Here is a 21,155-nt window from a genome sequence, read left to right as displayed (position 1 = left end):
AATATAAAGAATTCTTAAATATAAAAAAATAAATAGCGTAGGATAAAAAGATATCAAAACTTAGTAATTATTTTTAAATTTTTTATTCATGATGTAATATATTATTAATAGAATGAAAAAAAGGGGTAAACGATAGGGCGGAGGGATCAGAACCCAAGTCACAAAGAAACGTCAAATTGTCAATGATTGCTGACACGGTGTAAGTCCTTCACACATTACAGAGTTGTGAGCATTTGCATTGGATTCTTATCTCCTTTTTTTACGATAACCCGACCCGAAACCCCCAAACTCTTATAAAGGAATCTCCTCGTGGTGGTGGCTCTCTCTCTCTCTCTCGTCTTCCTATATCCCTAAGCCTATCCCACCCTACCCTAATCTTTCCCCTCTTCAAATTACCACAAAATTATTAGTGAAATCTAGAGAAAATTAAAAATCATTAACTTAAAGATTTTAGAAAAATTCTAACAATACAATTAAAATTATGAACTTCTTCACTTGATTCTTTCTTTGCCAACAAAATTCAAGCTAATAATAAGTATATTTTATATTTATTTAATTTTATTTACGTAATTATCTAGGTTTTATATTGAAAAATAAGAATGGTTATATTATATATTCCTTGAAAAAATAATAATAAATAAAGAAATTGAAAGTAAGAAATGATAAGAACTTAGTAATTTATAAGTTTTTAATTAAAAATATTAGATATCTTTTCTTATTCTATGTGCAATTAAATTAATAAATTTTAATTATGTATGTAAAATAAAAATTTTGAGATATTTTTTATTTATTAAAATGTGGTTGACAAAATTCACCTTTTATGTTATATTTCATTATTAATTAATTAGAGTTTTGAGCAGAGAAAGGATTTTATAAAATTTAATAAGAAAATACTATTTATAATACTTATTTTTTAATATCTAATAAAATTATACTTTTATTATTTTATTTTATAATTTTATATTCAGTCAGAATTTCTATTAAACAATTGTTAACTAAATTTAATTTTATAGTATTTAACTTTTGATTTTAATATAATATATAAATTATTTTTTATAAATTAAAAAATTAAATTAATAAAAATATAATTTGATTTTTAAATTTTTTTATTTAAATTAAAAAATAGCCGTACAGAATGGCAACGTGTGAAGTAGTATCACTCAGCCAATCACGAATCTGCTCGAATCTCCACGACCGAACTCTTTAATTCTTATTTTATTCTATATAATATTTTCATCATTTAACAAAATACAATAGTTTTTTCACGTCCTCCCGCGTTTTTTAATTATCAGGTGAGAATCATTAACTCACCCGCCAAATGACACAGTTAACCATGATTACATTAGTGCTGCGCTTTTTCTGTTTTATTTCTTCTTCTTTTTTAACACTCGTCACCTGCACGTTTACCCGTACTTGCTCCAAGAAAGAGTGGCGCGTGCCTTTCACATCCTTTTTCTTTTTTCTTTTGGCGGGAGGGGTAAGAATTACGTTTTAAATTAATCATTTTATTCTTGAATGATAATCCTATTTTTCAAATACGACAATTTCATAATCATTGACAATTTTGTACCCATGAAAAAGTAAGAGACATTTATCTTTTAATATTTGGTTTAATATATAATTCAATTTTTATATTTTTTTTATTGTTAAATTTTTTATAATTTTAATAAAATTATTTACTATTCTTTTTATGTTAGTTTAAAGACTAAACTAGTAATTTAAAGTTATAATTTAAGTTTTAAATTTATTATCAAGTATCAAATTCATCTAAAATTAATTTTATTATCAAATTAAAATAAAATTTTATTTTTAGCACAAATTAATTTTAGTGTCTAAATAAAATAATAAATTTAATAAATTAAGGAAACTTAAATATTTTAAAACTATTTATATTTACTATAATATTATTATATTACTATATAATTGAATTTTAATTATTAATATAAAATAAATATTTATAATTAAATAATACCATTCTATTATTATTTTTATTATATATGTAGTTAAATTATATAAAAAATAAATATTAAACTAAACAATCATGTTTTAATCTAGTAAAATAATTTAGATCCAAATTAAAAAATTCACTATCAATAAGAAGATCATGATAACATTGTATGTTAAAAATAAATTTTTTTTTATCAACAATTCAAATGAGATTAATACAAATAAGATTCAATCTAGTTCTGTCTTTCAAAATAGAAATACCATTTTTTTTATTTCTTTTGCTCTATACTGAGGGTGTATGGGACTACTTCTATTCGAGGTCTGTAAACAATGCAAATCATTTCAATTAGTGAAATTCTAAAGATTCAATCTCGTAATCTTCGGCTATAAAACATCTTCAAGTGTAGCCAAACTGCCACTACACTAACACCATGTATGCTGGTACAAATACCTTTTCTTGTGTAATTTGTGAATATGGATTTTTTATTTTTTTTTTCTTTTCATAATGATTTGTCAGTACATATGCTTTGCGCCCATTAACCTTGTTAATGAAGGAATAAATTTTAATGTCTGCTTAATTACCACATCTAGCTGCTAGTTACTTGAATGAATTCAGATCAATCCAGGTTCCTGTCAAAAACTGTTGATGCTGATAGAGGAACTCCTTGGCACACCCCAGCAGGTGATGTGTATAAAATAAATTCAGATGCTGCTGTTTCCGTGCAAACAGGTACTGTTGTCTCGCGGGTGGTCATTCGAAATTAACATGTGCAAGTTATTGCTTTCAGCTGCAAAGTTCTCAGAAGCTAGGGCTGTGCTATACGGCCTAACTTTAGCCTGAGACGCTGGTTTAAATGATGTAATAACTGAAAACTGATTCCTTGCTGGTTTTTCAGGCTCTCCAACGTGGACTGGTAGGTAGGATCTTCTCTACGTTCTTTAATACATGCTAATGTCCTAGAAAAAGTCAAAAGCATTTAGACCTGTTAGCTTCTCCTGTGTCAATCCCCAGGTAACAAGGTAGCTCGTTGGTCCCTTAATTTTGATAGTTAACAGGTTTTTTATGGAAGAGTTCGATCTTGTTTAAATAAAGCTGCTTTTATTATCTCAAGAACAAAAAGAAAGGAACGTTGGCCCTGCAAAGGAACCCTGTACAAAAAGTATGTATTGTACAAGTAATGCATGCCACTGCAAATGCCAAGATTATACATACAAAACTTCACATGGACACTATGCAATGAACATACCAGACAGCAATAGATCAAATGCAGCAAAGCGTTCAGTTTTTTTCTTTTGGTAAAATCCCAGGAAACCACCACTACAGCCAAACACAGCAACCATAAACAAAAAAAGGCAGAAAGAGATTAACCGGTGGATTGGGACTCATTTTGATCATCTGCGCTTCCGGTGTGGATAACAGTAGCCATCGCAGTGTTTCTGGTTCCTTCATCAGCACCAACAGATATAAGTGAGCTGGGGAATTCATTTTCTGGAACATCCGATAGATCACCAGGATTGGCAAGAACAGGGGAAGTATTCCCAAACTGATCGTTCATCAACCTCCTAATTACTCTACGTCCGTTGATAGAATCAACATGCTCAAACTTGTGTTCTGGGGTATGCTGCTGATTGAATCTGCCAGGACGCTTAGAGCGAGTGTTATAGCAGTCGCCACAAAGGTCAAAACCAATTTTCTCAACACAATCTTTGCATCGGTACCTATCCCCAATTATAGGATAAATCTGTTCATACAAGCCCATTATTATTTATAGTGCTATGGATAATGTATGGCTAATAAAACAACATCAATATGAAGCGTCAATACATTTGAAAGTTGCAATGATCTATGAAATGGTCAACCTATTCCCCCACAATATCCTAAAATAGGGAGATTCATTTGTCTAATTTATAGCAAGTGATATGAATGTATTTGCATTTGCTAGTACTAGAGACTAGAGAAAGTTCTTTAACTTATATCATGTATTGTCAAGATACTGCAGTCTTTGTATGGTTTTCTGACATTCTAATTAGTAACTGATAAAATAAATATATACCTTCTCAATGTGTAATAGTAATGCTTAAATTCAGCTCATTCCAGACACACAACAATAGAGATAGGCGTTAATGTAAGTCCAACATTCTAGTCATTGATAGCTAAAAATATCAGATGAAAAAATACATAAAACCAAGTTCTAAGGTGCACTTGATGCTGAAATATGCTATATGACTAAAATAAGGGCATCTATGTAAATTTCATGTAATGAAGGACTAGAAATTACCCCGCAAAAATCACAACCAACACCAAAATGAAGCTTTAAGTGAGAAAGCTCTTCCTTCGGCATTGAAGAAAAAGAAAAACCTTTTTTACCAGCTCTTGCAGAACCTGAAGCAAATTATATGGTAACTTATAGTGTCCCAAATATTAAGAAAATGATTGATGCAGAATGATATTGCAGTAAAGGATTGCTATAGAAGATGATTTATTTTTATGATTAGATATAAATCCAGAATAACATAGCATGATAGTTGCCTTATGGAGTATAACCAAATGACTTTATATTATAGGCATGTGAGCCATTTGAGAGCATGCATTTTTATGAACTTCTGACATATATTGTGCCACTGGTGGCCTAATATTTATACATTAGGCTAAGCATATCACAGTTCCTTTAACAGCCAGGGTAATTAAGCAGCAGGATATCTTATTTAACTAAGAGATGACACAATGAACACAACTGAAGCAGTAAAATGAATTGAGAAGTTATTATTAGAGAAAGTGCAGATGTACAGCTAATAGGGTTCTCAATCTTTATGTTCGCTTGTTTCAGCTCAACAGCATCTCTTCTCATGGCATAGTCTCTGGGGAATTGGTCCTCCAGAAAATGGTCAAGCTCCAGACATACTTTTGGAAAACCAGTTGGGTGCAAAGAATGACAAACTTGACATCTAAGCATCCCATTCTCATCAACTGAACATGAGATACAACTCTCACAATACCCTGAAATATGATGAAAACAGCAAAACAACCTAATGAATAAAGATCAATCTGAATTTGAGACGACATAAGAAAACACCTGCCAGCACATCATTGCGTTAATTCAAGCAAAAGGTTACCCTGGCCACAGTTAAGGAAGACTGGACGAAAAACAAGTTGCTTGCATGCAGCGCAGAGTACATCAGTGATCGATAATCGCTTACTTTTGCCCTTAGGCTCTCCTTCCCTTGTGGAGCAAGTCTCTGAGCATGAGTCGGACTCCAAACTAGTGGTTGAGAGGTGTTCATGATCCTTTAGATGATCATATTCTTGATTTTCAGGCGACTGACATGCAGTGTAATCGAACTGAGGTGAAAAATAACCCATCTGTTTTTCTTCCGCTGGAATATGAAAGATAACAGTATGGCATCCTTAAGTTTTACAGGAAAGGTAGAAAAATAACAAATTAACCTTGCCACTTTCTACAGTTTAAAGATGAGAGATTCGATCAAAACGTGAATGTAATAATTGGGCAGAACCATTAACAGACCTTACAAATTCTGTCTAATAGCTATTGCAATTACGGTCATGAATCATAGCATCATTCGCGATCCAATATAGTATAGTTTTACCGAATCGTAAACCGAAAAACACTGGGAATTACAAAGGGAAGGCACTTGCAAAAGAATATAAAGCTAACCTAGAATTAGTTCTTCTCTCCTCTTATAGGCAATAGGATAGATGTTGAAGAGCAAGGCATGGAGCATCTGAGAGACTGTTGGAAAGTGATTGTACGGATGCCTGCAAATTGGACAACAGGACTCTCGTCGACCACTCATGGATTTATGGACACACCAGAAACAGGAAACATGACCACAAGCTGCAACCGAAAAGCATAAAGAAGAAGAAGAAGAAGAAGAAGAAAAAGACAAATTATTTAGGTCTGTATTTGATACTTTTCAAAGTAACTGGCGTTCCCAATGCCTTACCGAGAACTATGGGTTTGAATAGAAGGTCCCTGAAACAAAGCGAAGAACATAATTCATAAATACAGGAACAAATAACAGATGACTAACAAGAACAAGTCATCGACATACAGTCATTTGATCATAATGGTAATAGCAGCAACTGCCTAATGAGAAAAGTGGCTTATCTAATTTATTTTTTTCCTTCACTCCATGAAATCGTCACACAGTCCTATGATAAGGAAACATCGCGAACAAAAGTATTTATGAGTCTAATCATATGAATAAAAGACAACTTACAGACAAATGCAGCAGAGAAAAGAATCGGGAATTTTCTCCGATTCAACCATGGCAGCGGTATCGGTGGTTTCACCTTTGCCCATCAGAAATAAGAGAGAGGGCAGCTGCTTTACAGTCTTACTGCAGTTTGCCACGCTGCCTTCTCCTTCTAGATATTTGGATGTGAAAAAGCAGAGAATTTTCTTTTTTAATATTATTATTCCCCATTAAATCACGTACGACATCTGCACCGCTCATCTCCTTTTTCTTCTTTTTCTTTTTCTTATAGAAAGAAAAGATTGATATCTATTGATTTTTAACACGTGAATGCGACATAACTTGTGTCAAACAAGCAAGCACTGATAGATAATATCCTGGATGAAGATACATTCATTGAAAGAAGGAGGAGTCAATTTAGCCCCTAAACTTTGTGAATAAGCTCAATTTGACTTATTTTTCAACTTTGCTGCCACTTTAACCAAAATTTTGGTACTTTCGACTCACTTCTGTATTTTGTTTTTTTTGGAAAGAGCAAAAAAAAAAACTATAACAAGACTGCAATAGAAAAGGTAAACTGAATCCAAGACAATAAATTAAAGGGTCAAATTAGATTTTTTTTTATTGTTAAATTAAGTTCATTAGATTAAAAGAATAATAAATATTAATTTCTTTAAAGTACCATTATCAATAAAAAAATAATTTATTAAAGCCACTCTTAATACCTTTTTATTCCCCACAATCGATGGAAACTCATTCTTGAAGTGTACCTGATAGAGGGTCTCTAAAACTAAATACCGATGCAGCATCGTATGAGGATGGTACTGCTGGTCTGGAATTTATTGTTCGAGATGATAATGGGCAGGTGCTATTAACAGAGGCAAAAGAGAATCAGCTTGAGAGCCAACACAGTGGCAGAGGGCAAGGCCATTAGGTGGGCAATAGAGGTAATACTGGAAACTGGTATTTAAGGATTGAAAATAGAAACTGACAGTAAGTGTAAAATGGACATTATTAATGGAATTACAATTCCAATATTCTTGACAATCTCTTAGTTTATGATATCCAGGAGTTAGCTAATAGTATTAGAGTTCTTCAGTATAAATTCATCGGAAGAGAAGCTAACTCGATGGCCCATAACTTAGCTCATTATGTGCTAGACAGTAGTAGTGAATTTGTTTGGGTGGAGGACGTTCCTCCTTCCATTTCTGTTTCTGTTTTGCAAGATGTAGGACAATTATCTTCTGTTTAATATTACCAGTTGCCTTTCTTAAGAAAAGAAAGAACAAAAACCTTTTCATTATCACCAAAACTAACTAACAAAAAACCATTAATATTGTCACAGTAGAACTTATGTTTGATAAAAATATTAGATCAAATGGAATCGATAAACGAGGTGAATTCATTAAAAATTCATAAATGAAAAAATGAAAAAGAAAAAACATTTATTTCCTTTCTATATCTTACAGCTATAGTTCTTTTGCCTGGTAAATCTCTTTTTTATTTAATAAAAATTTAGAATCTAGAGTTATTCATAATACACACTGCCACCGTCACCTATTTATTACTTGGACAAATCCATTAAAAAGAAAAACTAATTATCAGTACAGTTAACAATGAGAACCTCTATTTTTTCAGTCTGAAAATTAATCACATCAGCCTCCCTGGCAAGGCAATAAATACCATTAGCAATTAATCCGATTTTAAAGATTGATTTTTCACTCTTAACCAAATTAATAGTTTCGGTACTATCGCTTTCTACAATCAAATTCCTAGCTAGTTTTTCTTGGCACATACTTGTTCCAATAGCTATATAATGGGAGAAAATGAAAACACAATCTCACTTGATAACATCCTTTTGGAAGATATACAAACCAAGCCAGGCTGAAACAGTACAAAGATCAGAATTAGGTTTATGTACAAACATATGGTACCAACAACTAGGAATCTATCAATCTCAATCTGCCGCCAAACAAACTGCTCCTTATGCTTCTTCATCATCATAAAATGGAATCACATTTTTAAAACAAAAATTGCACTACAGGTTACACATTCAATTGATACATTTGTGTAGAGGATAAATACTTCAAAGAGAAAAATTGGTCTCACCCAATGACTCCATAGCTTCGCACCTTTCTGCAAAATTCAACACTCAAATCTGAAGTTACTTCCATAGCTTAACTGAGTTGTCATGACTTGCGGAAGCTACCATTCCAGTGACAGGAGATTGTGCCAAGGCTGAGATTATGTTCTCATGGGCTGGAATAGTCATACTCTTATTCTCAGCCATATTCCACAGCTCCAATGACTGCAGTCGTATTGTTTTTTCAATCAAAAGAAAAAATGAGAAGTTAATATCATCTAGTACAAAAAGTCACCACAGGGTAATCAGACTTCAATGCTGCATATGAATGTTATCTCTGATGCTAATGCAGAATTGCTTTGCTCATTGGAAACAACCTGAATCGTGAATCAATTCTTCCTAAAGTGAAGATGATGCAGACTAACAAAATAAGATCAAAGCAAGATATAATAAGCGAAGCTGAGACTTGATTTGAAACCAATTTCACGTTCAATTCCCTCTAGGACATGCTAAAACGATAATTTCAACATGTTCATAAAGCCCATTATTAGTCTTGTTGCTGAGAAGTATCAATATCAATACTTATTGGACAACATATGCTATATTCAGTATTTCACAGCGACACCATGTAACTATGCAAGACTAAATGCAGGTAGTCATGCCATCTACTATAATAATCACCAGCCAGCCATTATAATCACAAGAGCTCGCGTTCACAGTCATAATAGCAAGGACCTACCGAGATTCCTCCAATCACCAAGAGAGTTGAGTAACTTGGATGGAAAACACAGGAATGAAACTGGTTCCCATTGGAACTGAGCTCCTGAATGCACTCCCCTGAGGCCAAAGACCAAATTTTCACCAAGTTCTGACTAACAGATGCCAGAATATCTCCATTTGCATCCCAGCAGATGTAGTTCACCATTTCAGAATGCCCCTACAAAAAAAGAGGTCAAAGAATAATAGGTCAAAAGATTAAAAAAAAAAATTCTGAAAGCAACTGTTCATACATATCTTATTTTGGTAACCATAGAATTCTTTGTGCTCAGCAAGGATTACCAACAATAACAGCCAGTTAATTCAAATGCAATACCTGGAAGGAGTGTGTTTGCCTATCAGTTTCGACGTCAAAGATAGACACTACTTTATCTGATGCCGCTGCCAGTAAATGTCCAATTCTTGGTTGAAATCTAACTTGTGCAGTGCCTCCCTGAGCAGAAGATTGAAACCAAAAAATTATTTAATCACAGCTTATAAATGAAAAGACACTTAACAGGAAAGGTGAAAAGAATTAAGTAACAAACCTTGGAAACACGAGTGCATGAGAATGGATTGATATTAAAATAGCGGATTTCATTGTCATTATCACTAAAACAGAAAATATCAGTTTTCTTGGGGTGAAAGTCTAGGGACATGACAGGTGTGTGCCCGGTATATGCCTGCAGGCAATAGCTTGGCTGCGACAAGGACATATAAGTATAAGCAATTATATTAGGAACGAGAATGCATTGAATTAATGCCAAGAATCATGCATAATTAGCAGAATGCTCTAAATGCAGTAAGCAAGACCAGAGGATCCAAATGCTGTTACAATCAATATTACCAATGGCAGGTCACACCTTATGAAAGACTTCAAGAAGAAAAAAACTGGTAGTATCAAGAGTAGAAAAGGTACTTACGTTGGTTGCATCCCACAATCGCACAGTTTTATCCACGGATGCTGTGGCCAACTGGGATGAATTTGGCCTAAAACGAACATCTGTGATAACTAGTTTGTGGTCTTCAGGGGTCGTCTCTGTTAACAGGGTGTCCATGTTCCATAGGACAACCTAATACATACAAAAAAAGGTCTTATAACTGAAACATATATTAACACTTCCAATACATGACCATGTTAGCACATACACAAGTTTTAACAGATGATTTTAAAAGCAGAGTATCTGTTTGTCATTAATGAGTAACGTGAGCATAGTGCCAAGACAAGCTGGTTGTATTGAAATTGTTCAGGTTCAGCAGGAGCCACGAGATGCTGGCTATGCTTCCTAAGTCAACTCTAACAGCTTATTATGTCACACCTCAAAAACAAAATGGAACAAAGGACCTACAATTCTGGTAAATTTTTCTTCAAACACAGATTTACCATTTAAATATTGCAAAATGCATTTTTAAGCCCTAAAACTTCTCAGTTTTATTTTTTTGAGCCCTTTAATTTTTACTTTGTTTCATTGAGCCCTTGTTCTTCTATTTTAAAAATGAAAATAGAGGCTCAATAAAATAAACAAAAAATCTCATGAAATATGTCTAAGAAGTGCTTAATCTAAGCAAAAATTAAAGAACAAGGACTCAATAGAACAAAATAAAAATTCAGGGGCTCAATAGAATAAAATTGAAAAGTTCAAGGGCTTAATAATGGATTGTACCTTGAAATATTACACATCGTACCTTCTTGTCATGTCCAGCACTGGCTAGCAACTTTCCATCTGAAGAAAAATGACAGCAAGTGACTTTGCTATTTCTAGTCCGTATGCAACCAACCTCGCCAAAGGTAAAACCTGAAATTTAAAACGTGGCCATGGGTAAAGTAGAACCGCCGTTCATTCCAATTCTGTAAAGGCAGAAAAAAAAATAAAAGATAATACCATGATGGATTACCTTTAGTAGACTCTTTTTGGTGGTCAGAGGAACTTTGCTTTAGTGTTCCATATAAATCCCTTCCATCTCCTCCATCATGTGAAAGAAACTGCTCCATATTATCATCCAAAGAAGCAATATCTCCAAAGCGATCCATGTCATCCTGCCCATAACAAAATGATGTCCTTAGAAGCATGGTAATGTTCACTTCATGTAACTTCTAAAATAACTCATATTCAGTCTATTCACAGTTTAGCTGTATTGAAAGAATTTCATTTTCCACAACTTAAGTTCATTCGATACAATAGTGGGAAGTAAATCTGATTGATCTGCATTAATATGATCTCATTACTTATAGGAGAACAAAGCATCTGGTACATTTGTGAGAAATAGATAGAGCACGCTCATTTTCAGATTTGGCACTATTAACAAAATACCTAATGTATAATTTATTAGATCATCACATAAGAAAATAAAGTAATTAGTATACCAGCATGCTGGAAGACGATGCAAGACCTCCTGTTCCCTCTGGACCATACATCATTAAGCCTTTTGACGCACTATTAACATGCTGCATACTGCTTGCAGTTGTTATTCCATCACCAGGGGTATGAGTTGATGGAGGAGAACTAGGCGAAGGACCCACTGTGTTCCCTGTACCAGTACTGTTAGCTGGTCCAGAAGAAGAGTGTTGTTTTCTTTTTCTGTTATTATTCTGCAACCGGCCACAGGATCATTATTAGCCTAATACATTTATTGCAGCTCCTTTAATTAAAAACATACAATCTAGTGGTAATTATACTGCAGTTGGAAATACCACTGACAATTAACTCATAAAGTGAGTTGAAATGAGCTTGGGAACAAGTACAACCTGTTGCAATTGTTGCTGCTGCTGCAACTGGTCCTGCTGTTGAGACGAAGAATGCTGCATCTGAGCCATTTTCATCTGTATAAAGGCACCAAATGAAGAGTTATAAGGAATGTTGCAATGCCTCCTACATCATGAATTAGTATTTCTAGAAAGGGGGGAAATAAGCAATAATGAACAACTTCAAAATAAGATCCATATAAGACTTAAAGATAAACTCATGCTGGGGCAAAAAACTCAGGCATAAAATAAAGTACACAAACTCATACTTCATTTTACTACATAAACACTATTATGAGAAAAGAACATTAACAACGTATGCACTTAAACAGCCTAACACTGAAGCATCCACAATCATGGTTGGTTCAGTGCACATTTCCTTTTTAAGATCTTCTGTTTAGACTATAACCAAATTATTCAGAAGAAATACAAGTTTTCAATAAATAAAACTTACAAGGCAGTATTCAGCCTAAAAACTTAATAGATTCCAGAAGCTAATAGTTGACCAGAGGATGCACAGACAAGCCAGCTCACACAAACACACAAGCAGCAAAATATTTGGTTCAAGTCTCAAAATGGGAAGTATCAGACCTTTGGTGAGCTTGATTGTACAGGAGAGCATATTGATCCATCATTTCTTGCAGATTGGCCATCTTTTGTATTCAAGTTACCCCTAGGCAACTGATTTGACCTTCGTGGATCCATATCTCCATAGTTACTTGAATTTCCAAGGTTGCTGTGTGCTTGAGCCTGTGCCAAGACCTGTTGTTGTTGTGAAGCCAAAAGAAACTGATTTTGAGTCGGCATATTAGGTTTCTGCATTTGTACTCCCAAACCTGGCCGTAGTTGGTCAATTCCCTGTAACATTAGATATGCTCTATAGTCAAGAATTTTCCCATATGCAAATAAAAGACATGAAATATCCAGCACAAGGAAAACCACATATAACTTACAGTTAATGGCCAACCCTTCAATGGAAGACCAGTTACACCTTGATTTAACCCTAAATAAAGGAAGTAAGAGAATCAGTATCCCTATATTTCAGATATAAAAATTATCTCAAAACAAGGTTGCTGAACAGAGTCCCTTGGGAAGAAAATGCCATGTATGAGTTCCTTTGTAAAAAGAAAAGGACAAGGGAAAGAAATAATAAAAACCATATATGTCTAGAAAACTAACATTATAATAGCATTTAAAACACATAGATAAGGCAAGAAATGCTGTGCATGAATCAGCAGTCCAATTGGCAACCGACACAGAAGAGATGTTCCTCTAAAACAAACTTTTTGGTTTGTTCTAAGCAAATGGCAGGTCAGATATTAGATAGATAAAAATAGACAGATGGTGAATGTCTCAAATTCAAACAGTAAAGTTACATTTTTGGCTTGAACCTGTGAGATTGAGCTGGACAATGAAAATTCAGCAACATGGATGTACAAACCCATTAAATTCTGGCTAAACCCAATGTTATAGAAACTGACAGCTCTCTCTCTCCCTAAAGATAAAACCTATATTTTCCTTTCGACAGGATTTGGAAATATCTACTGAAAATATTTATACGGATCTTACCTGGATAGCATCCATCTTTATGGACGTGTACAATAGACTATAATATGGTATCTAATAACCAGCCACGCATATCAACTTATATAACAACTTCCGATAAGACCAGCTTGGTCAGATATAAAACTCAGAACCAGAACACTTAACATTATGAAGAATAAGCAGCCTCAATTTGGGAAATAGTCCAGAATATCCTGACTAGAAAGTTTGACACTACTATACAATCCCATGTTTCACCAAGAAACCATTTACTTAATTCAGATGCTATGTCTCAGTATCAGTGTTGCAACATAAACAAAACTGCCAATCTTAATTTCCAACTTCCTCTGAAAAAAAAGGGGGAAGAATGAGTTCATTCTACTTGTGAAAATGATTACAAAAATTTATATGGCAATCTCCTTCCCTCATTACCTGCACCAGCTAGTCCGGATTTTGATTGTAAAATTGCTTGTCCATAAATTGAGGGGTCCATAGGCAAACTCTTCTGAGTTGAGGCCAAGTTAACATCGCTTTTGATGTCCTAAAAACTCCATGTGAAACATGTCAGAATCGGTGAAATGGACAACAACAAGAAGTATGGAACAATAGCAGGAAGTAGCAAAATGGAAGCAAAGGGTATGGTCCAAGTAGTTACAGTTGTCAAAGGACTTCGTGCCTGGATCTGCTGCAGAGCTGCAGACATGTTTCCAGAGTTGCCCTGTACGAGCTGGCTGAATCAACAAGAACTACGGAGATTAACACTGAATACAACAAGGACAAAACTACACACATATCAAGTTGAAAATTAAACAGTATATACCCCTGATGACCAGTTGCTGATTTGAAAAGGGCCACCCTATTAGGATCTATTAGAGCTGGAGATGTCTCTGAATCCATAGAATGAGGGTGCTTTATACGTTCTTCGTACATTTTCATAGCCAAGACACTGGCTGATGGCTGTCCCATCATTCCTTCAGAATTCATAGCATTCATAGAACCAGCAAGAGCTGGATGACTGGGGTCCCTTCGTTGCAAGTGAGCATTGCGATGTTGCATTAGTTGCAACTGCTGCATTTGTAGCTGCTGCTGCTGCTCCCTTGCCTTCAATTGCTGTGCCTAATTTCCACCGAAATTAAAATTGCAAAAGAAGACTGAGACACCAGATAATTTATCTACCAAGGAAAACATCAGATCAAAGGAACAAAAAACAGACACCACAATTAAAGGCACCTCTATATAAGCTGCAGCAGCCTCAGAGTGTTTCTCATTTGTCCTTGCAATAAATATGTCCCAAAATACAGACCACCATTCAAATAGAAATCCTCCAGGTGCATCAATTGCTGCACAAACAAATTGAAGCTTAGATGCCAAGCTCAATCCACGCTTAAACTTTTAAAATATACAATCTGGCCACGCAACAAGCAATGCCATGACAGGGACATTCAACAGTTAAACTGGCTTAATAATTGTAGCATGTTGCGGAATAACTGTTCAATTAAAAGATCATGAACACTGGGATACTCGAATAGCAGTAATAATGTTTTTAAAAAAAAAAAAATAAGAAGAAAAATTGCTAATTAGCTAATAACATTACCTACTGGATCTGTGGCAACCTTCCCTTCAGTCATAAATGCTTTGGCAGAATTATGCAATTTTCTCTTCAACAAATAATCGTGAATATACACATCAAGCCTGCACAAAGGAAAAGGTACTTACTAATTATCACTGGAATAATTGTAAAGGCGCAGACAGAACTCAAAAAAAGATTAATATTTGATAACACTCAGAGACCAAAAAAAAAGTATGGATTCAACACGTACATCTTATCAGCTTCCCAATTATTCTGTGCCATATTTCTGTTTCGCAACAGATTAGGGAATTATAAGCAATCACTGCTCTTATCTGCAAGAAAGAAAGAACTACTTCAGATCTCTAACACAAAAGTAATCCAAAGTAAGCAAAAGTAAATTACTTTAGTATAAATAATATCTATATTCAAATTTCCTTAAGAAGCAAAAATTAGTTCATTAACGTTAGTAATTACTAATACCTGACTAAGCTCAAAATTAGTAACAGCTACAACGTAATCTCACAAGATCTCCACATTACAAAACCCTAAATTTCCAAACAAGATTAGCCAAAATTCAACCGAGAAAATGAAATGAATAAAAGAGTCTACTAAATAAACGGAAATAACGTACAAGTTATACCAATTCCAAAAGAGATAAAGAATCCTAAATAATAACTGATTGAGCTGATAAAAAAGAAAAAGGAAATTGAGCAATTGAAGATGCTTGTATTGAGTGTAATTGAAGCAGCAGCAGTAGTAGAAGAAGAACTGTTCGGTGTTTAACAGTGTAAAGAAGCAGAAAAAGCAGTGAATCGGGGAGCATGGAGTGACATTCGCGGAAAGCCCATTATAGTTGGGTACCTTTGAAGTCTCTGTCGCTGCTTTTGGTGCTGGTATATATACACACGTGTGGTTCGGAGTTAGGTTCGGGTGATGAAAAGTGTTAGATATTATGTAACGGGGGCTTAAAGCGGTCACGGCGATGTTGAAAGATCAAGTCTCGAACAAGTTAAGAATTTATATGAGAAGAAAGACAGCTCATCAAATTTGGAAGATTGAGGTGCTAAGTAAGAATCGTAAAGAGAATGGTTTTTGAAATTTTATAATTAAATTGGATGAATTTAAATTTATTTATTGATATTCCTAATAAATTCAGATAAAAATTTATATTTTATATTTTAAAGATAAGTATAATTATTAAATTTATTTAATTTATCTAGATTTTATTAATTTTTTATCTAGTTAGTATTTTTATTTTATTATAATAGCTTATTTTATTAATTTAACTTTTATTTTTTTGTTTGTATACATTAAATTAATCAATTAAACAGATATCGATTTTATTATTTAAATTTATTTATATAAATAATTTTTTTAGACAGTATATTCATTATTAAATTTAATATTCATAAAATATATTATAAATATAAAAAATAATAAAATTTTAGTGTATGGAAAATACTAATTAAATCTAAATTGAACACAAATAATAAAATTAAATTTTTAAGTTTCAAATAACAATATTTTAAATAGAATAATAGTATTTATTTTATTGAACGGTTACTCTAGATATTTGTCATTCCCACAGGCGAGTTATGTCAAGATTAAGGAGGCGAGGGAGGTTGAAGGATAGTTATAAGAAAGTAACATCCCGTGACGATTGGGAGGTGTAAATGTTGAGTGTTTGTATGTATGGATTTCACGTAGGAAGCAAGCCATGTCAGGGAGGGGGAGTCCGAGAGTTATAAATTGGCTCACGCTTTGGCATTATGCTTTCCGTATATTGGCCCCCTCTGAATGCGAACTTGGGGAGAAATTTTCAAGTTGCGCCGTTACTTATATTAAAGGAGGAAAGTCATTTTTGAACCCTAAAATTTGAATTTTTTTTTTCTATTAGAAATTACTTGATTTAAACTTCAAATGTAAATATTAATTAATTTTAATGAATTATAAATACGCACATTATAATTTATAGATTAAATTAAGATAAAAAAAAATGGAATAATTTTTCTAGGCCGGCTTGTGGAAGCATATATTTAGAGTGTACAGTAAATTTGAAAATAGTTTTATACAAAAAGAATAAAAGAAAAATGAAATTAATTCAATCAAATATTAATTACTAGAAAGTGGAAATTGCCACAACATTGTAAGGCCCATGAATTAACATAGCATCCTGAAAATTAACTCCTCTTACTGGCAGGCAGAGAAAAGGTCCCCAACTTCTCACATTTTGAGATAAGGACCGCCACAAGTAAGATGTACTATTAACGGCCAGATTAGTTTACTTCAACATCCGAAATCAAAAAAAGAAAAAAAACAATATTATATTATATTTTAAATATTATTTAATTGAGTAGAGAGTGAGATCTATGATTGATATCAATAAATATTTAATTTTTAAAAAATAATAATATATATAAATAAAGACCCTTTTTATTATAGTTTTTGCAGTAATATTTGCTTTTTCAATAGAGCATCTTTTTTTTTTTCTTTTCTTTATTAGATTAAAATAACATTGTTTTATATTATTTAGAGTTTTAATTTGATTATAGCAGGATATTGCATCGAATAAGATTGCCAAACTCCTTATATTGAAAATGTCAATTCTATTACCCCATTAAATTTCTATTATAAACATAAACAATTACTCAAATTAATATTTGTTAACTTAATTTTTAAAATTTTATGATTTTTATTTTCATACCTGCAATATATATTTCTTTTACATTTAAATACTTTATTGTCTTTTAATATTTTATATTCTTTGAGTAATCAAACCACAATTGATTTTATTTTTATTTTATGGTAATTCAAAATATAAACTATTAATTGGTGACCTCCTATATGATTAATCTTATTTACACGATTTATATATATATATATATATATATATATAAGGTCATAACTTGTTTTTTCTTTTTATAAAGACTATTATGAGATTTTTAAATTATTTTTTTAAATTATGGTGAATTCTAAACTGTAAAAAATCATTAAAAAATAATTACATAAATATTAAAAAGATATATTAAATGATATTAAAAAATTTATTACTTAAAAGTCTTTAAAATTCATGACCTAAATTTTTATAAAGATATATTTAAAAGTAACAATTAAATTAAAGAGAAATATTAACAGGGCATCAAAGTTTTGTATATACACTCTCGTGGATTTAGTTTTTTTTTTCTTACAAGTTTTTGTAATTATATAAAATTGTCTAATAATATTTTAATCTCTTATATATATTCTGTACAAGAGTTAGAAAAAAATGGTAATTGGCGTATTACTCTTTTGCTTATTCTCACGTACTAAATAAAAATCAGTTTTTCATATTTTTGCTTATTTATTATATTAAAACTTTAAAATTTATTATAAATGCTATGATACATGTTAAAAAAATTTAAATTTCAGAAATTAGTATATAGATTCAATAACTAATAAAATACTAAGTGCATAGAAAAAAAAGAACTAAAAACCAAATTTAGTAAGTATTATGATGGTTTTGCTCATCTATTACTGTAAATAATTCGATAGGATTTTGCTCTCATTCACATTTTATTTTCTTAAAATGTTTCAACTTTATAGTTAAACGAATAATAATTTATTAAATTTCTAGGCATTGGCTAAAACTTATTCTTTCAACATTATAAAATAAAATAAAAAATATTTTAATATTTTATTTTATCAATTTCGAAATATTTTTTTTTATATACTTTTAACGAGAATATATATTTTAGCCATCTAGTGATGATAGAATATTGACCTTATTTATATATAATATACAATATATTTTCTAAATATTTTATATGCCATATTTTTATGAAACCATGTGATACAAAAAGTGAAAAGAAATAAATCATGTCACTTTTTTAGATTATTATTATTACCAAGTCAGACTATTTGCACTACTTATTTTATTAGTATCATATTATATGTATTACACAAGTGATACATTTTTCTAATATAAAAACAACACTTCTATTAACTTTCTTGCTTATTTTGTATTTCGATTTCTTTCAGAGACGATATGAATACAAAATGGTGATTTATGAAAATTAATTATGATAATAATACAGTGACATTCATTTACGATGAGACACAAAATCAATATAATAAATAGAGAAGATAGAAAGTTGAGTAATATAGATAATAATTGAAAAATTTTAAAATTTACTTTATAATATTTTCATTTAATTATACATAATTTTTTTAATAATATTACAGAAATTAATAATTAGTTTATATAATAAAATGACTTCCAATTAAAGGGCCGACATTAAATTAATTTTCTTTTACAACAATATCAATAAATTGACTAGGCGTTTGCTCCATCAAAGTAAAGAAATTCTAGATTCTTCTAGATATTACCATCAAAGCATGTCTAGAAAATTAATATTCAGAAGGTGTAATAAAGAAATTATAATGCTAGTGTGATTAGTAACAGAATATAGGCAAAACAGTAATGTTTATTTGTAAGTAAAGAAAATGTTAATTTATGGTCTTATTTGAAGTAATTAATACTTGCAATAACTTTACATTGATTATTGGTCATGCTACTGCTTGATCCTTTTGGCGCAGGAAAAACAACATCGCTATTGTGCCTACCTGAGAAACTTGACAAAATGTTTGAAAAATTAGTAAAAAGCATGACATCTATTTTTTCAAAAAAAAGTATTTCTTTTAACAATACATGTATTTTATTTGGTCCACAATTTTAGGATAATTCAAAAAATTATTTTTAATTATGGCTTAATTCTAAATTAAATTCTTAAATTTTATACTTTTTAATAATTTTGTTCAATTTTTTTTTAAAATTTTAAAATAAATACTAATTCTTTTAATTTATTTTAAAAATATTTTTCGATGATAATTTTTAAAATATTACAGCAAAAATAATAATATAAGAAGTCGATTGTGTTTATTAAATGAATAATAATTATGAATTAGCAAAAATAATTTATTTTATATTTATTAATATATGACCATTAAAAATCTCATATATGTACATTACATCACATATTTTACATCTAAATATAATAAATATTTTTTTAACTTACTAATTTTTATGTTAGTAAGTATAATTGTCTTCTTACGTCATTTTTTTCATTGTAAAATTTTAAAAATTATTATCAAAAAATATTTTTAAAAATTAATCAAAACATTAGATATTTATTTTGAAATCTTAAAATAATTGAATAAAATTCTTAATATGTAAAGCAGTAGCATCATGTGTAGACTTATTGGGTGTTTTATCAGTTAATTAATTTTTGAGGAGAGTCATTTTTTTATAAGTTAATTAATTTTTGAGAACAGTCATTTTTTAATAATTAATTGATATTTAATAACTAATATATATATATATATTAATTTCTGAATCTTAAATATTTTTTTTGATATGTGTGTTTAATTTTTGACACATAGAATTTTTATTTTGATATGTATATTACTTTTGACATATGAGATTCAAGTTTATATGTAATTTATAGTTTTTCTATTAATTTATTAATTAATAAATTATATTCATAATTAAGCACATACTATAATCTTAAGAGATAGAATATTAATTATATTTTAATATTATATTAACTAATAAATAATTTCCTAATAAGTGGCACTAAACAAAAAGATTGCACTCGTTGTGGGACTTAACCCAACACTTTATGGTACGAGCTGACGACAACCATGCACCACCTGTGTCAGCGTTCTTAAAGGCACCCTTCTCTTTCAAGAGAATTTGTGACATATCAAGCCCTGGTAAGATTCTTTACTTCGCATCCAATTAAACTACATGCTCCTCTATTTATGCGAGCTCTCGCCAATTCCTTTAAATTTTATTCTTGCGAACTGATGCTAATTATAGTATAAGAAATAATAATACATTAATTATATTATAATATTATATTAACTGGTAAATAGTTTTCTAATTAGATAATAATTTTAAATTTATTTTAAGAATTAGTATATTAATTATATTTTAATTTTATATTAACTAATAAATTAATTTAATTAGATGATAATTTTGATTTAGAAAAGATATTCTAAATTATATTTTTAATACTATATTTAATAATAAATTAAAATTTTAATTATATAATAAATTCTTAATCTTAAAAAATAGTAATATTAATATTAATATGTTAATTTATAATATTAAAATTAATTAATAAATAATATTTATATTATTATTCTAATAAAATTTTAAAATTTATAAAAAGTTAAAAGACATTTAAAAATATTTAGTTTGTTATTATTTTTTAAAATTTTATACAATAATATTAAAAATTGAGAACTTAATTAGATTG

General features: G+C 30.8%; 2 protein-coding genes across 5 annotated transcripts; both read right to left on the bottom strand.

The window, feature by feature from the left end:
* Positions 1-3,026: 3,026 nt before the first annotated feature.
* Positions 3,027-6,438, bottom strand: LOC8264961 (E3 ubiquitin-protein ligase PRT1). 2 transcript variants are annotated; one of them, XM_015720519.3, is made up of 7 exons: positions 6,187-6,438; positions 5,911-5,939; positions 5,622-5,801; positions 5,146-5,322; positions 4,736-4,945; positions 4,227-4,330; positions 3,027-3,689 (listed from the first exon to the last, which is right to left on the bottom strand). In XM_015720519.3, exons 1-7 carry the CDS (start codon positions 6,267-6,269, stop codon positions 3,312-3,314), a joined length of 1,161 nt encoding a protein of 386 aa, XP_015576005.1. In that variant the 5' UTR covers positions 6,270-6,438; the 3' UTR covers positions 3,027-3,311. The 2 variants fall into 2 exon arrangements, with proteins under 2 accessions (XP_015576005.1, XP_015576004.1); XM_015720518.3 differs by having other exon boundaries at positions 5,062-5,322; positions 6,187-6,434.
* Positions 6,439-7,989: 1,551 nt separating this feature from the next.
* On the bottom strand, positions 7,990-15,847 carry LOC8264963 (transcriptional corepressor LEUNIG_HOMOLOG-like). Of its 3 annotated transcripts, none has more exons than XM_048376421.1 (19): positions 15,718-15,847; positions 15,337-15,401; positions 15,107-15,188; positions 14,881-14,978; positions 14,517-14,626; positions 14,107-14,402; positions 13,942-14,017; positions 13,719-13,827; positions 12,698-12,747; positions 12,336-12,602; positions 11,748-11,822; positions 11,367-11,591; positions 10,898-11,039; positions 10,688-10,797; positions 9,925-10,074; positions 9,550-9,702; positions 9,339-9,455; positions 8,985-9,182; positions 7,990-8,470 (listed from the first exon to the last, which is right to left on the bottom strand). In XM_048376421.1, the coding sequence occupies exons 3-19, from the start codon at positions 15,136-15,138 to the stop codon at positions 8,327-8,329; spliced, it is 2,352 nt and encodes a 783-aa protein (XP_048232378.1). In that variant the 5' UTR covers positions 15,139-15,188; positions 15,337-15,401; positions 15,718-15,847; the 3' UTR covers positions 7,990-8,326. The 3 variants fall into 3 exon arrangements, with proteins under 3 accessions (XP_048232378.1, XP_015575986.2, XP_048232377.1); XM_015720500.2 differs by having other exon boundaries at positions 15,488-15,844; XM_048376420.1 differs by having other exon boundaries at positions 15,497-15,844.
* Between the last annotated feature and the right edge of the window lie 5,308 nt (positions 15,848-21,155).

This window comes from Ricinus communis, chromosome 7, assembly GCF_019578655.1.
Source record: "Ricinus communis isolate WT05 ecotype wild-type chromosome 7, ASM1957865v1, whole genome shotgun sequence".
Taxonomy (NCBI): Eukaryota; Viridiplantae; Streptophyta; class Magnoliopsida; order Malpighiales; family Euphorbiaceae; genus Ricinus; species Ricinus communis.
Note: the sequence above shows the minus strand (reverse complement) of the source record. Positions and strands in the feature narration are given on the sequence as shown.